Consider the following 16393-nt stretch of genomic DNA (forward strand, 5'->3'; position numbering starts at 1 on the left):
AGAAGGCGCTGCTGAAAGATAACTTGTTCTTTTTGTTAAAACACAAAGCTGGATCATTGAAGACTGCTTACACAGGCTGCACAATCAGTTGGGATGGGCAAATCATATGTATAGCAACTGTATACTTTACTAAAGGGCCTGCTGCCTGGAAAAGGATAATTGTGTCAACATTTGCACTTAACAATCTTGGCTAGATATTGTTCCGGGGGGGCTTGGCATTTTCGGAAGCACCCAATAGTCCCAAAGTGTTAGACTTGTTACGGGCACTACAAACGCCTGCCCAGCCAGCTGCTGCAAAGTGTGCAGAACATGGGGAAGGGTTAGGTGAAGTTTTGAGAGGCAATAATTTTGCAGATACTGAGGCCGCTTATTAAGAAAGCCCATTTGCAGCTGTATTTGTTCTCAATATGTCAGAAACAGTTTTGAATAAATAAGAGGGTATAGGAAAGTGTAGAGCAGGAATGGAAAAATGAAGTGAAAAGAAGGATTACGTGAAAAATTAAATAGGTATTTGGGTGGACACAGTAGGAAGGGTGGTACTACCAAACTTAGGGGCCCATTAGGATGGCGGGCGGATCACCTCCGTCGGGCCGGTTGTAACCACTGCTGGCCCGGCGGGGGCAATCCGCCCGCCATCCATACCCAAAAGACCCCCCGCCATATTAGGATGGCGGACGGTCCCGCATACCGTTACGGTGGCGGGCAGATCGTAATGATGCCCTTACTTAGGAAGAGATGTGTTGGCTGATGGTTTTCAATGACTTCCCGTTACTATATGGACCTCTTTTGTGACTGCAACTGGATGTTATTGAACTATGTTGGTGGTGCAGCACATTCTTGAAATCGGTGGAGACCTATGAAACATGCCGGCATGAGGCAAAGACTGTGGAAAAGAAGCTGTTCAAAGGACACATCTCATAATATGGTGTCCCACTGTGTAGAGAAAGATCTTGATGGACATTTCAAAAAGAAAATCATAAAACTAATATGTAATGCTGCGGGCATCACCACAGTGATGCTTCAAACTATGAAAGAAAATGATGAAAAAGAAATTCCTTATCATGAGTACAGAGAAAAGACATATGTTCAGCTGATCCAAACGTATTACTCGGTTATGGATGTGTTTGATTGTTAGGTGTGCACTCACATGCCAGGTTCATTGGCTGAAGGGGTTGCATATGCGCAAAGACCACTTTATTTTCTGTCGTCATGTGTTATTTGCCTTTCTTTGCTCACACACAGATACAGGAGACATTTCAAACAGAAGCATTAATTAAAAGAGTTAGATGAGAAACCAAAGAAAAGGTACGGTGCCCAATGATGTATAATGCAGGTTATATGAAGGGGGAAACTAATTTTGAGATATGTATGAAAATTATACTAGTCATGATTTGCATATACAAAATAGAGTCAAAAGGTTCCATAATGAACCTACTTTAATGGAAAACGCTTTGCTAGTAACACAGCCAGCTTTGAATCTATAGTATAAAATGGCAGGCAGGCTATGCATAGCTTGCAAAGTAAACTTAAAGGTGAGTGAAAGTAACTGGATGTACACTTTTAAGATGCTAGAGCAATTTATGTGTTACAATGAGATAAAGAGTTACTAAAATGTCCATCATCTTTGTGGAAAGAAGCCTTACTCCTTACCAGCTGGGTGGGATAGCTCCAGTTATCTAGTGCTGTTATTCCTACGTATTTATCACCCTAAATAATTGAGGGACATCCACTTTAGATATTTTCTCAGCGATAGTTCCTCCAGAACAAGGAAGAAAGCTGAATTAATAGAGAGGCTGGCTAATGACACCACTACTGCTTTATCTAACACTACAGAAGAGATGATTACCACACGCAGAATGATTTTGTAGAACTTAATGACTTTGAGCTGATTTTAGCAAAGGAGGGTAGGGTCTGCAAGGTAATCAACATACAGTGGTGCACATTTATCCCTGACAATACATGGAACATAAAAGATCTTCTATTAAATATCCCAAAAGATTCCACAGAAACAGCATGAGATGGGCAAATCTGGATTTTGGGAAAGAAATCTGAGACTTTCTGGCATTGGTAATTGTTATATTTTTACTTTTGGTTCTTTTAATATGCGTAGGGCTTAGCTTATGTTCAAAGTGCTTAAATATGGGAAGGAAATATAGTGGTCTCAATGATTACAAAAAGAGATTAGGCAATAAAGAGGCAGAATCCGAAAGGGAATACAAAATTCCAGAAGAGGGGAGGCGTCTGAATGATGTTGAGTGCTAAGAAGCTTGGCAATGAGTGCCAAAAGGAGCGTAATTTGGCCACGTAGGCCGCAAAACCTACACAGACTACATCTTAATTGCATCACATGAAAACATTGCTACAGTGCTACAACAACTAATAATTAAGGGCATTTTGTAGAGCTTAGCTCTGGATAGCATAGAAAGACTGGAGATAAAGATACAATGTTCTCATCCTGACATTTTTTAGTATCTCTTAAGGTTGCAGCTGCATTAGGAAGAACACGCTGTTTAACAAATGTTATTATGAACTAGAAAGGAGTTGTTACACATATAATTAATGCCCATATAATTGTCATGCTTCAGAACTGAACTGTTAAGATAATGTCCATTACTGGACAGGGGTCTAAATACCTGTGTTTTAATTTTTGTTGAATGGTTTCCTTAGTATGTGGGCTTAATACGCACTAATTGTCACATTTAGACATGTTTATTAGTAAATGCAAAACACTTATTTTCCTGGCTATGTCTTTGAAAAGTTTCAAATCACCATACAAGCTTGGCATGAGCATATTGAGACACGCGTAGATTATTCAAGGAAATCACAGCATCATCATATTTAGACCTGAGGAACTGATTCACAATAATGTTTTGAAATTGTGATATCTGCTGCTCAAAGACTTGAATATTAGATTTCCGTAGATGGGGATTCATAAACATCCCACCAAGTAGTCTGGAAAATTCGCCTAAGCTGCAGATTCCATGAGGGCTCATCTTTCACTCCTCACCAAAATTGTACTCATGTGGATTGTTTGTAGGGTGGATAATCTGCAGAAGTAAATTTAGTGGGAAAGTGCAAAACATTTTTTTTCTGGAGAGTAAACCTGGCTAGTGTCATTCTAGAACAGTTTTCAATACTTTCCAAGGTGGGAATGACCATGTAGAATGTTGTTAATATTAATAAACGTCTACCTTGGTGGGTTGTTTTATGCATTTTCCACCTGTATGTACTTGTTCCTTAACACCCTTTTTCTGAGCCAAACCATAAGCATCTATCTGCAAAATATTCACCATACTAGCTTATTTTCTCCAAACAAATGTTCACAGATCTTGATTCTGGGACTTAGATCTCGGAAATCACACATGCAAATGTATTTATTTGTACGCCTAAATCAAACTAAGGTGTGCAACAATGTTTGTGAACCGGGCCCCAGGTGTTTTAGGTTGGAATGCAGTAGGGAATGATGGGGTTAAATTTAGGAGCTCAGCTTTCACATCTTAAAACACCAAGCTGTACCAGAATAGGCCTAGAACTCAGAGAGGATAGATTATGTCAATGGTTTTATTGGAAAAAAAACATCTGACCTTGTTGCTATGAGGTGGTTTACAGGCAGCATTCATGAAATATTGAAAGAGGGAAACTGCTTGTAAAGGAATGTGACCCATCCGATCAACAGTAGTAAGATACAAACATTCCAGAGGGTAACAGTGGCAACAACTAGATAACATTCCCCTGATATTCATGATTTCTCTTTGATCACAAAAGCAACAAATGCATAAAAAGTTACTAAAGTGCCTAAAAAGAAGTTACCACAGCTAATTTATGGTCCTGAATTCAAAAGGCTCAGGTACAGTAAATCACACAATATGCTCAACGTCTTACCTTAATGTTCGTCTGTACTTGGAGTCCGTTCCTTGCCCGGTCTGTAGCTTGAGCTTTGAAAGAGAATGTTCCTGTCTTTCCTGCCACTGACACAACATAGACCAGCCCAGAATTCTCATCAATGGCAAATTCATTGCCTTGCTGGTCCACAAGGCAATATTGGAATATTCCATGCTTGTGAAGATCTGCATATTTCGCCTGAATAATGAGAAAGAGAGTGAGTATAAGAGCACATTTGGTACAAAGATCAACAATGAAAAATCTGACACATTGGTAGTGTTTAGTAATTTCTTAAAATCTTTTTTATTGTCATTTAGGCATAGTCATGAACAGTCGTAATTATATTTTAGCAGCACAAAAGGACATTCTTCATGCGTACCATATTTCTGTTCTATTGTATCCTTCATCTTATGCTCACATTGATGGCAATCCTTGACAAAAGCACAACCTTAATTTTGTAACCATTGAGTATCTAAGTTGAAGCACCAGTATTCTGTTGCAATAATATCTGACCATACCTTCGCACAACAGTTAGTCATTATACTCAGGAAGGAGAGAGCACAGTGATTGCACCAAACGGGTGGGGTAAATAGGATGTAGGAGTCAACCAGTGACCGGCCAGAGTGTCCCCCTTTTCAGTGTACTGTTATATCAACTTTTTCCACTCCAACATCATCTTAAAGAGTGGGGGAATCCCAATCCTTTTCAATAAATGCACACAGTAGCTCTGAGGCAAATGCCAGGTTGTTTTGCTTTATTGATACCACTTCCAGACAATCATTTCTTGTCTAATAGTCTTTGTCCAGATCTCTCCATCTCGCTATCATATTTGTCATTGTGACATTTTCAATATCTGCCCACTTCAGTACCACTGCCAACCAGCACCTGAGGATGAGTGCTGTGCCCTACTTCCACTGTGTGGCGATTACATGTTTGGCTGATAGAAAGGCCAGTTCTAAAACACAGGATTTAAAGGTTAATGGTGTCCACCAGCTAACAGGTACAGTCAGAATCCACATAGTGTGCAAGCATTCATATTTCCTAGATACGTAATACACACTACTATGACAGACTCCACATGTTCCTAGTGAGCAAGTTACTTGCCTTTGATAACGCTCATTCTGTTGGAGAGTCTATTTAGCCACAGGTTCCTAACCATTTGAATATTCCTCAGCTGTCACACTGGATCCAGAAACGTTTGACCAGTACCTCTTCACATTGATTGGTGGAGCACTGCAGCTCCGCACTGATGCAGGTCTGCTTCAAAAATGACGTATGGAGCCTTTTTAGGTAAATAATCCAGCATGCTAACGTCAGGTGCTTTTGAGGCTATGCACGACCCCAATGGAAATTTGCCTGTGACCAATGTACTTTGGCTCATATTAATGGATAGATTCCAATCAGAGAACAGGGCGGATGGCAAGATCGATGAGGGATCTGCAGCTAGAGCTTCTACCAGAAAGAGCATTACCAAAGGTAAGAAATGTATTCTTCTGATAGAGACATCTTGCTGCAGATACTTCACCTTTGACTAGATACGAAAGCTATACCTATTTGGAGGTGGGTCTGTGAATGGCCTCACACCAGAAAGTCCTGTAGGACTAAGCAGGCAAAATGACCCTCTCGGCAAACCTGACTGTGCAGACATAAGTGCTTTTTGAATGTATGGAGGGATGCCCATGTAGCCGTCTGGAAAATGTCCAGGACAGGGACTCTGCAAGCCATTGCAGTGGTAGCAGCTTTGGCACTGGTAGGATGACCATGCAATACTTCGGGAGGCTCCTTTTTAGCCAGTACATACCAGATCTTATTTTAAAGCATGATCAAGTGGTAGATGGCTCTCGTCTACACTGCCTTGTCGAATTTCACTCCAGAGAACCCAACAAGGAGCTAATCATCCACCTATAGTTCTTTGGTACGATCAATATAAAAGCTACGAGCTCTCTTGGAGTTCAAATGGTGGAGTCTCTCCTTCTCCTTAGAGAGGCGAAACAGAGCATAGAAAGTCAGCAAGATGATGTTTTGACCAATGTGGAACCGCATCACAACTTTTGGTGCGAAGGAAGCCCCTGTCCTCAAAACCAGTTGGTCTGGGAAGAAGGTAATGTACAGCAGCTTGACACAGAGTGTCTGAAGACAAAGAGCGAGGGAGGAAACAAGTATTGTAAACCTTTCAAAAAGCGCATTACAACTGGAGACTTAAAAAATGTGGGCTGATCCATCAACCGTAAAAGGTCCAAGGAGCAAAAGGTTCTCTTTAACTGTTCCCAGAGCATAGCCTTGCCAAGCTAGGAACAAAAATCAGATAACCTTGCCTGGAGGGGGGTCTACCTGCCGTGAACCTGACCAGGCCACTAGTTTTTTCCCAATGACCGGTATGGACCGTTTCTGCCAAGGACTGTCTAACTGCTAAAATGACATCAACCACCTCCGGAGGGAGATCTAAGGTGTTCAGCTGTCGCTGCTCAATCTCCAAGCATGAGGGTGGCAACTGTGAAGGCCTGGGTGCAGAACTCAGCCCTGTTGCTGCAACAGCAGATTCTCCTGGAGATGCAGCCTGAGTTGAGGACAAATGTCCTATGCCCAGGAGTTCTGGATACCATACCCTTGGTGCCCAATACGGAGCCGCTAGAATTGCTTGGGCCTGGTTGGTCCTGATCTTCTTGGGAACTCAGGGTTGGCATGGTATTGGTGGAAAGGCATATAGGAGTCCCAAGTGCTCGAGGCAGAACACGTTTCCAAGCAAAAGATGTCTTGGAACCTCCAACATATAGAAGTGCTGACATTATGTGTTCATGGCAGTGGTGAACAGTTTGAGGCAAGGTCCTCATTTGCGGTAGAGACCTTCTGGCATCTCCAGGTTAACTGCCACTTATGAATCACTACGCACTGCTGGCTTGGCTCGTCCGCCATGGCATTCAGTGATCCTGCCAGGTGGCTCTCTACCAGGAAAATTCCTTGGAGGTTCAGCCATTTCAAACGGAGCAGGACCGCCTGGCACAAGGTCTATGACCAGAATCTACAATTGCTTTGCAGTAACACATAGTGGTGGTGTTGTCCATGAGCATCTGTGCCAGCTTCCCCTTGCTGGCGAGATGTAGGCTTTTCAACGCCAAGCAGATGGCCCTCAGCCCTAGAAAATTAACATTGAGCCAGGTCTCTGCTGGAGACCAGAGACCTGACCTCCACCTCTCCCGGATAGCCACCCCAACCCACAAGCAATGTCACCACTGTCTTCTCTAGGTGGGTAACGGAGATGGGTCGGCCACTGACCAATTTCCAGTACAGTAGCCACCACTGCAGATATGTAGCAGTCTCTTCTGAAATCTGTACGTGGTCATAGAGGTCCCCTTGATACTGGGCCCACTGAGACTTCAGAACCAACTGCAGAGCCTGCATATGCAACATGAAGTCTAGAATGGCTCCAATGAAGGAGAGTGTCTGAGTAGGAGAGAGGTGTGACTTTGGCACATTGCTAGTAAACCCCAAAGATGACAGGAGGTTCACCATTGTATACAGGTGGTTAACGACTGCTTGGGGAGAACTCGCCTTCAACAGTCAATCATCGAGGTAGGGGACAACTGGGAACCCTAACCTCCGAAGGTGCGATGCTATGTACACAATCACTTTTGTGAACACCCAAGGGGCACTGGTGAGACCAAAGGGGAGCACTACACACTGGATATGCTCCTGTCCAACCAGAAACTTCAGGGAGCGAACATGGGCCTGCAAGACAGGTGTATGGAAACAGGCGTCCTGCACATCTAGCACCCCCATCCAGTCTCTAGGGTCAATGGCAGACAAGACCTAGACTATCATGAGCATCTTGAATGTTTTCTTCCTGAGGATGGCTTTGAGAGGGCAAAGGTGTGAAATAGAACAAAGGCCTTCGTCCTTATGTGACACCAGAAAGTAGCAGGAATAACACACATGACCTACTTCTGGTGCAGGCACCCTCTTGACACCCCCTTTGCCAAAAGGGGTTGCCCTTCCTACCGCAAAACGGGCAGATGGCCCTCGTCAGTCATTCAGGGAGGTTGATGGTACAGTGGTGTGAAAAGGAAGGGTGTACCCATTTCGAATAATTTGCAGGACCCACATATCGAAAGCTATGACCTGCCAACCAGGCAAGAATCCCTGGACCTGCCTCCTGCTGGGTAGCTGTGTTCCACTGAGGGCATGCTAAATGGGTTTGGCAGCTGGGATGACAGTGAACTAGGTGGGCCACTGATCTTAACTGCCGGGGAGGCTGGAACCACAGCCTTTACTGCAAAACTTCTGGGCACCTGTTGACGTTGGATTGACCAATGGCATGGGGTGCGTCTGCCAAAGTTGCGAAAGGAATGATAGGGATGATGCAGTTGGTGAGGTAGGCCAGATATGCCCAGGGATCTTGCCATGGTCCTAATCTCTTCCAACTGCTCTAGAGTGAAATATCCCTGGAACACAAACAGGCAAGTCCCATCAAAGGGCATGTTCATAATGGATGTCTGGACATCACTTGAAAACCCAGTTGACTGCAGCCAAGCAAAGTGGTGAATGGCTACACTAGTGCCTCTGTCCCGTGAAATGGGATCACTGGTGTGCAAGACACAATTAATTGTGAACTTGGCTGAATCAGGAACCTCCTGCATAGCTTGGGCGAGGGCAGGTCAGAGATCTTCAGGAACACCGTGGAGGAGTTGAGCCACTGAATTCAAAGGACATGGGAATAGCATTCCAACACACAGCTGGCATTTATCAATTTAAGAGCCAGGCTGGTAAATGAGAAGACGTTCTTTCAAAACATCTCAATCCATTTTGACTCCTATCAAGGGGAGAAGTAGGACATGTGCTTGGATGTGTCCTTCTTCTAGATGTCTGCACCAGCAAGCTTTCAGGGAAGGGGAGATGAGAAAAAACACAGGGTCGCCAGGGGCCGGGCAGTGGCACCGTGCAATCTGGCAGTTGACTTGGGGGGTCAGAGCAAGGTTTGGCCCACACTCCCAACAAGTTATCCATAAGTGCCTCACTGAAAGACAAAAGCGGCTCAGTGGATGTTTGACCAGGCTGGAGGATTTCTGTTATGACACTGGTCCTGACCTCCAAGGTTGGGTGCTGGAGGTCATGGACTTCAGCTGCCAGGTGCATCACCATGGAATCAGAAGCACTCTCTTCAGTGTCAGGACCAGGGCTAAAGATGGAATCCGACTCCGGTGCGGTATCAAGGCAACTAGGTTTTTGTTGGTCATCGAACCAATTCTCTTCATGGTATGGCTGACCAATCTCACCACTGCCATCCTATTAATTATGCAAATTATGCAAATCTGTGCCAACCATGCAATGTATAGTATGTTTTCTCCCTTGCAGAGGTGGCAGGTTGAGTGGAGGGAGTGGTACAAGTTATGGGATAGGCTCTGAAGTCGATCGGCTTTGGAAGCAAGACTGATATGTATGCTACAGACCCCATGCATTCTCAGGAGAGAGTGAATGGTGGGAAGGTATCAAGTCCCACTTAGATTTTGTGTGCTTTTCCTTCAACGTACCCGACTACTTTGATCAAGATGAAGACCGACCTCTGGAACGACTCCTGTAGCTTCTGGATCTGGAGAGGTACTGGAAATTTCGATTTGCGGTCTTGTATGGCCTTCAGGTTTATTCATCAAGGTGCAGTCACTGCAGGCCTCAGAGTGGTGACTCGACCCCAGGCAGATCTGCTGCGAATGTGTCACAGACATTTGTTTGTACTGGGTCTGAGAGGTGACATGTCCCTTGCACACTGAACATTTTGAAGAGGAGAGGGTCTCAAAGAGACAAGAGCTTGCTCCTGATCCATGTTTAGTGGCACATAAAGAAAGGAATTAATATCAGTGTGCAGGAGTGGCCCCTATATAGGGTTCACATGTCATTTCCAGCACAAAACGATGTCAGTGAGGAACTACACAGTGCCACCAACCAACACCAGAGGTACTGCTGAAAAGTCTGACACCTGGGTAATATTCAAAGGGTGAGGCGTCTGTAAGTCTCTGTTAGAAATGTAAAGTACAGTTCTAGAACTTTTCCCTGTTGAACACTCAGCAATGCATGTTTAGTGCTATGTTTGTTTTGCAGTGATTTCTCTGCCTATAGGTTTCTTTTGATTATCCTCCTTTGGCGTGCTGCTCTTTCCTACAAGGAGTTACTCTTCCCCTTCCCTCTTTCTGTTTTGGGGAAGAGCAACATGGCAGACTGAGAAGAGGGTGGCCCATGACCGGTATGTTTTTCTGTGCATGGCAGTAGGAAGCCAGCTCTGTATATACTATACCAAAGAAAGGTATAGTGTGTAGAGGTAAAAGTAGATAATACCTTCCTCTAGATTTCTGAAAGTGTGGGCGAGCAGGAAGGCTTTATCAGAGGGTAGGGTTGAGCATTTATTGTACACACACACTTGTACTACAAGAAATGAAGTCACACTTTCAAAGACTCAACTCAGACCAATTTTCTTGTATAAAAATATTATTTAGTTGTATTTTATCTCTGGAACCAAGCCAGGCCTGGTGCAGGTAAGTGAAATAATTCTTTGCAGGAAAAATACAGCTGAATGCAATTGTATGTATTCATTTGGATACAGGTAGGTCAATGATTCAGATACAGTTGAAATTACTTTTCAGTTACTTTGCAGTTACTGTATGATTACTTTTTAGATTACTTTTTAAATAACTTTTTCTACTCAGTGTGATATGCCTAGATATCACACTGGGACAGTTCCTAAATAAAAGGTGAGTAAATCATTTATTTGTAAAAATACAGTTTCTTATGTTTTCATACAATTTCTCAACTCCACACTTAAAATATTTTTCACAGAAAAGCAGTTAATGCAATCCTATGGGAGGAAATGAAGTTATCGGATTGCAGGTAAGTACCTGGTTTTGGGAGTTGGGTTTCTGGGGTTAGAACCAGGGTTCTCCCAGGGTCAAGGATGCACTCTCAAAGCACCCTCAGAGAGGCACTAAGGTGAAGAGTGCTGAGGCCCAATGTTATCCAATGGGTGATAGGGGGCCTCCGGTTGGTGGCTGCTCACGAGCAGGCCAAAAGGTTGTGGAAGTAAAGTTCCTGGACTTAAGCTCAAGGCAAAGGGGGATCTGGTTTAGCACACAAGGTGCACCCACAGTGGCACAGGGGCGGCCGGTTGCAGGGTACTGTTTTGACATTAGGTGCCCTGTTGTTTTCAATGGGGATTCTCTGGTTGCAACAAACATTGCAGGCTCGTGGACGAAGATCTTCTGGAGGCGACCACCAGTTGGAGAGGTAAATTGGGATGTCGTGGGATGCCAGGACACCGTTGATTGGGCCATCCAAGGCCCTGGGGCGTCGGGTGAAGGGGTGTCTTTTGGCGTTGGGTTTTTCTTACCAGCTTTGGTGGGGGTCGGAGGGATCCTCCAGAAAGGGGCTGCATGCGTTGGCGGGAGACTTGAGGTAGGTCAGGGATCACCATATCCCAGGTCAGGATCACCAGAGAGACCTCCTCATGGTGTGAGCAAATCAAACTTGTGCCTTGGGCGTCGGGCGCAGAGTGGTGCAGACTTGTGGATATGGCCAGAGTCTGTGGGGGAGCAAATCCAGTGCTCACGGGAGACAAAGTCTGGTGGGGAAGGCAGGGCAGGTCCTCTGAGTTCTTGGGTGGCTGCTGGCGGCAGGACACACCGGGATATCGCTGGAGCAGGTCGAGGTCGGGACAGTCCGGTAAGGCTGGGGCCAGGTCAGTTGGTGTCCTCTTCACCTGTCACCGTCAGCCACGCAACAGGACTCCACTGGACGGACCACAGCTGCGTCCACTTCACCTTCAGAAGAACGACGATCCACCACCTCCAGCAACAGGTTGCTCGAAGAAGCTGGAACAAGATCACAGCCGACCAGCTCGCCGCCTCCCTGAGCCAGCACCCTCCCGCCAACTCAGCGAACCCCAGCCAGGCCGCCGACAACCTCACGAAATGGATCAACGACTGCGCGGACGAACTCGCCCCTCTGAGAACCCCACCCAGCAGATCCGGCAGCAGAAAAACACCATGGTTCACCGACGAACTCAAGAGCTCCAAGAAGAACTGTCAAGCCCTCGAGAAAGCCTGGAGAAGGGAACCAACGACGGACAACATGACCACCCTCAAGCTCGCCACCCGGAAACACCACCAACTGATCCGCGCCACCAAGAAAAATGCATACAAGGACCGGCTGGACAACAACGCACACAACTGCAAGGAACTCTTCAACATCGTGAAAGAGCTCTCCAACCCCAACGCCGGAAACAACGACATCACCCCATCGCAAGACCTCTGCAACTCCCTCGCGTCCTACTTCCACAACAAGATCACGGACATACACAACAGCTTCAACAACCAACCAACGCAAGCCACAACCGCAACGACGCCACCCACCACCACCCTCCGCACCTGGACCCCGATCAGCACCGAAGACACCATCCGCACCATGAACTCCATCCATTCCGGATCTCCGACTGACCCCTGCCCTCACCACGTCTTCAACAAAGCCGACGCGGTCCTCGCACCCCACCTGCGGGACATCATCAACACCTCCTTCGACTCCGCCACCTTCCCTGAGAGCTGGAAACACGCCGAACTCAGCGCTCTCCTCAAGAAACCTACAGCAGACCCCACCGACCTCAAGAACTACCGTCCCATCTCGCTCCTCCCGTTCCCGGCCAAAGTCATCGAGAAGACCGTCAACAAACAGCTGGCCGCCTTCCTCGAGACGAATGGATCCCTCGACCCCTCACAGTCCGGCTTCCGAGCGAACCACAGCACCGAGACCGCCCTCATCGCCGCCACCGACGACCTTCGAACTCTGATGGACAACGGAGAAACAGCGGCCCTCATCCTCCTAGACCTCTCCGCGGCTTTCGACACTGTCTGCCACCGCACCCTAGTACAGCGCCTCAGCAACATCGGAATCCAGGAGAAGGCACTGGAATGGATCACCTCCTTCCTCGACGGAAGAACACAAAGAGTCCGCCTACCACCGTACAAGTCAGAGGCCACCAAAGTCATCTGCGGCGTCCCTCAAGGATCCTCACTGAGCCCCACCCTCTTCAACGTCTACATGAGCCCCCTCGCGACCATCGCACGCCAACACAACCTCAACATCATCTCCTACGCTGACGACACCCAGCTGATCCTCTCCCTGACCAACGACCCCGCCACCGCCAGAGCCAACCTGCACGAAGGGATGAGAGACGTAGCCGAATGGATGACGACCAGCCGCCTGAAACTGAACTCAGACAAGACGGAGGTCCTCATCCTGGGCTCCACGCCCTCCGCCTGGGACGACTCCTGGTGGCCCCCCGCCCTGGGCACCGCACCCAAACCGACGGACCACGCACGCAACCTGGGCTTCATCCTGGACTCCTCCCTCTCCATGACCAGACAAGTCAAGGCCGTCTCCTCGTCATGCTTCAACATCCTGCGCATGCTACGTAAGATCTTCCGGTGGATCCCCACCGAGACGAGGAAGACGGTCACCCAAGCCCTCGTCACCAGCCGACTGGACTACGGCAACGCCCTCTACGCCGGAACCACTGCCAAACTCCAGAAGAGACTCCAGCGGATCCAGAACGCCTCGGCGAGACTCATCCTCGACATCCCCCGACGCAGCCACATCTCCGGACACCTGAGAGATCTGCACTGGCTCCCGGTCAACAAGAGAATCACCTTCCGGCTCCTCACCCACGCGCACAAAGCCCTACACGACCAAGGCCCGAGCTACCTCAACAACCGGATCACCTTCTACACCCCCAAGCGCCTCCTCAGATCAACCAACCACGCCCTCGCCGCCGTCCCCCGCATCCGAAGAGCGACAACAGGAGGAAGATCCTTCTCCTACCTGGCCGCCAAGACCTGGAACTCACTTCCGACCAATCTGCGCCTGACCCAAGACCACCTCTCCTTCAGGAAGAAGCTCAAGACCTGGCTGTTCGAGCAGTAGCGGCACCCCCCCCCCTCCCAGCGCCTTGAGACCCTACGGGTGAGTAGTGCGCTCTACAAATGACCTGATTGATTGATTGGTTCTTCTTCCTTCAGCACAGCTCTTCGGTACTTCTTCTTGATTCTTCTTGGCTGAGGAGGCACGGTTCAGGGTTGCCCCTAAATATTAAATGTAGTATTATGCCACACTCCAGTGGGAGGGGGGCATAAGCCTCACTATGGTTGGTTGGGTCCCCCAATCTTCAAGATGGTGGGACTGAGAGTTGTGCTTTTCCTCGCCTCCCCCACCTGAGGGGTGAGGTTGGCAAAGGTGGGCACACCTCTCCTCCTATCTTGGTTTTCCCACCGATTATTCCATCCAAAGTGAGGGTCAGAACTGGTGGGGGCCTGTTGCTGGCAGCAGCAAAGGCTAGGTCGGCTTACAAAGGCGGCAAGCCTTTGAAGCTTTCCCTTCGTGGACCCTGCCAATCCTGGGAGAGAAGGCTTGGCACCTCGCCCCAGGATGTCCTTTGTTATGAGACGCCGAGAGCAGCAGGCTCTCGACCCACGGGTCCACAAACATGTCTGATGGTGGCAGCTGGCAAGCAGCCACTCAGCCAGAACACTAGAATCAGGTTGTTTTTCAGGGGGCATCTCTAAGACATCCTCTGAGTGCATTTTCCATTAAATCCCACACTGGCACCAGTTTGGGTTTAATGTGCTGAAAATTTTTATATCAAACTTCCCAGATTTCAGTAAATCCATTATGATGCTGTGGAGTTCGTAATGACAAACTCCCAGACCACATACTCTATATGGCTTTACTGCACTTATTCTGAGAATGGACTTACCCCCAGATTCATCAAAGTCCTGTTTTGCGAGTCCTTAATAGCGATTTTTAAGGAATCGCTATTAAAGACTCGCAAAACGGGATGCATGTAGGAATCGCAATTTTTTTTGCAATTTCTACTGCTTCCTTATTTGCGATTCGCTAATTGCTAATCGCAAATAAGTAATGGCTTTCCCATTCATTCCTATGGGCCTAAAGGCCCATAGGAATGAATGGGGAGTCATTCCTTATTTGCGATTAGCAATTAGCGAATCGCAAATAAGGAAGCGATTTCAAGGGTGCCAGGGTGTCCAAAGGACACCCTGTAGCACCCCTGAAATGGTAATGTACACTGGTGTTGCGCGCACACATGCCCAAAGGACATGTGTGTGTGTAACATACAACTTAGAAAAATGCACTAAAGTGCATTTTTCTAAGTTTTTGCTATTTACCACGTAGTTAGACTTCGCGGTAAATAGCGGCACCAGATTGCGAATTCGCAATTTTAAAATAGTTCATGAATTACATTTAAGGAATCTCAAATTAAGATTCCTTAAATGCAATTATTCGCAATTTAGCGATTTCTAGAATTGCGATTTTTGCATTTGGGATGATGAATCCCAAATGCAAAAATAGCGCTCGCAAAGGGCCAGATTCTCAGAATCTGGCCCTTTGCGAGCCGATTTTGGCTTAATGAATCTGGCTGTTAGACACTGTAGGGGTACAGGGCTCATGAACCTGGACCCTCACCAGTGGTAAAGTGCACCCAGCTAGATGGGTGGCTTACCAATGCCATGGCAGTGGACTGGAGGCATGGCACACAATGACGTGTGGAAGTATTGGTATAAACACACCGAAGGTGAAACAAAATAAAAAATGTTGTTGTAATGTTCTGCATGCAGCCAGGGTATCGCTGACTGATCCACCAGCATGAAGAAAATGAGAATGAAGAGCGGTATTCCACTGGAAATGTCCCACGGTTGCACTGCTAGATTCCCAAGGGGGAGTTTAATCCAAAAAGTGATCAACTAAGTTGTACTGATATAGAATGGTATTTAATTATGCTTTAACATGAAGAAGTTGTGAGCACATATAGTTTTCTTCAGAATATCACATCGTCATGAAAACGGGTGAGTCAAAATCTTCTAGGCCCAATGCATTTCGGGGATCTATGGATAATGAAGAGGAAAGCACAAGAATAAGAGGAGTTTCCCAAGCGTTAATCAGGACAAAAGTAAAACTGTATGAAATGTGGCATCCGTCTAAGGTAATCAGGCGAGGGCCATGCATGGAAAAGTCAGACCACAGTGAAAATGAAAAAACGCGGTAAAAAAGTATTAGGAAGTGTGCCCAAAACAATAGCTTCACCAGTAAATTAGCAACAAGAGAGTGATCAGAAAATATGTAACTGAAAAACTATTGGTAGTTTAACAAATATTACTGGTGATTCTAATAGGTGGGAGTGACTACAGTGAGTTCAAACAAATATACGACAACAAAGCAATTGCAAGATATTAAAAAGGCAAGCGGTGTTCCTCAAGATAAATGAAAGGCAACCCGAGTGATGCCCCGGTGCTAAAAAGCTCAACGCCACCGTCAAGGCGATCATGTGTAAAATGTTCAGTGTAACATTCCATCGGAAACGAGTTGCCAACAGCGAAAGATAAAAATAAACAAAAGAACGGAAGTTCCCGACACCGGAAGAAGGGTGAAAATGCTGGGTTACCTCCCAGAGGAAAGGTGTAATAAA

General features: G+C 46.6%; 1 protein-coding gene across 1 annotated transcript in view; it reads right to left on the minus strand.

Moving 5' to 3' along the window:
- The window catches only part of LOC144762755 (uncharacterized), an 842179-nt gene that overhangs the window by 708111 nt on the left and 117675 nt on the right, over positions 1-16393 (minus strand). The window contains exon 9 of the mRNA XM_078648006.1: positions 3883-4080. Coding sequence (XP_078504132.1) covers positions 3883-4080 — 198 coding nt within the window. The remainder of the gene's footprint in view (positions 1-3882; positions 4081-16393) is intronic.

This window comes from Lissotriton helveticus, chromosome 6 (genome assembly GCF_964261635.1).
Source record: "Lissotriton helveticus chromosome 6, aLisHel1.1, whole genome shotgun sequence".
Taxonomy (NCBI): domain Eukaryota; kingdom Metazoa; phylum Chordata; class Amphibia; order Caudata; family Salamandridae; genus Lissotriton; species Lissotriton helveticus.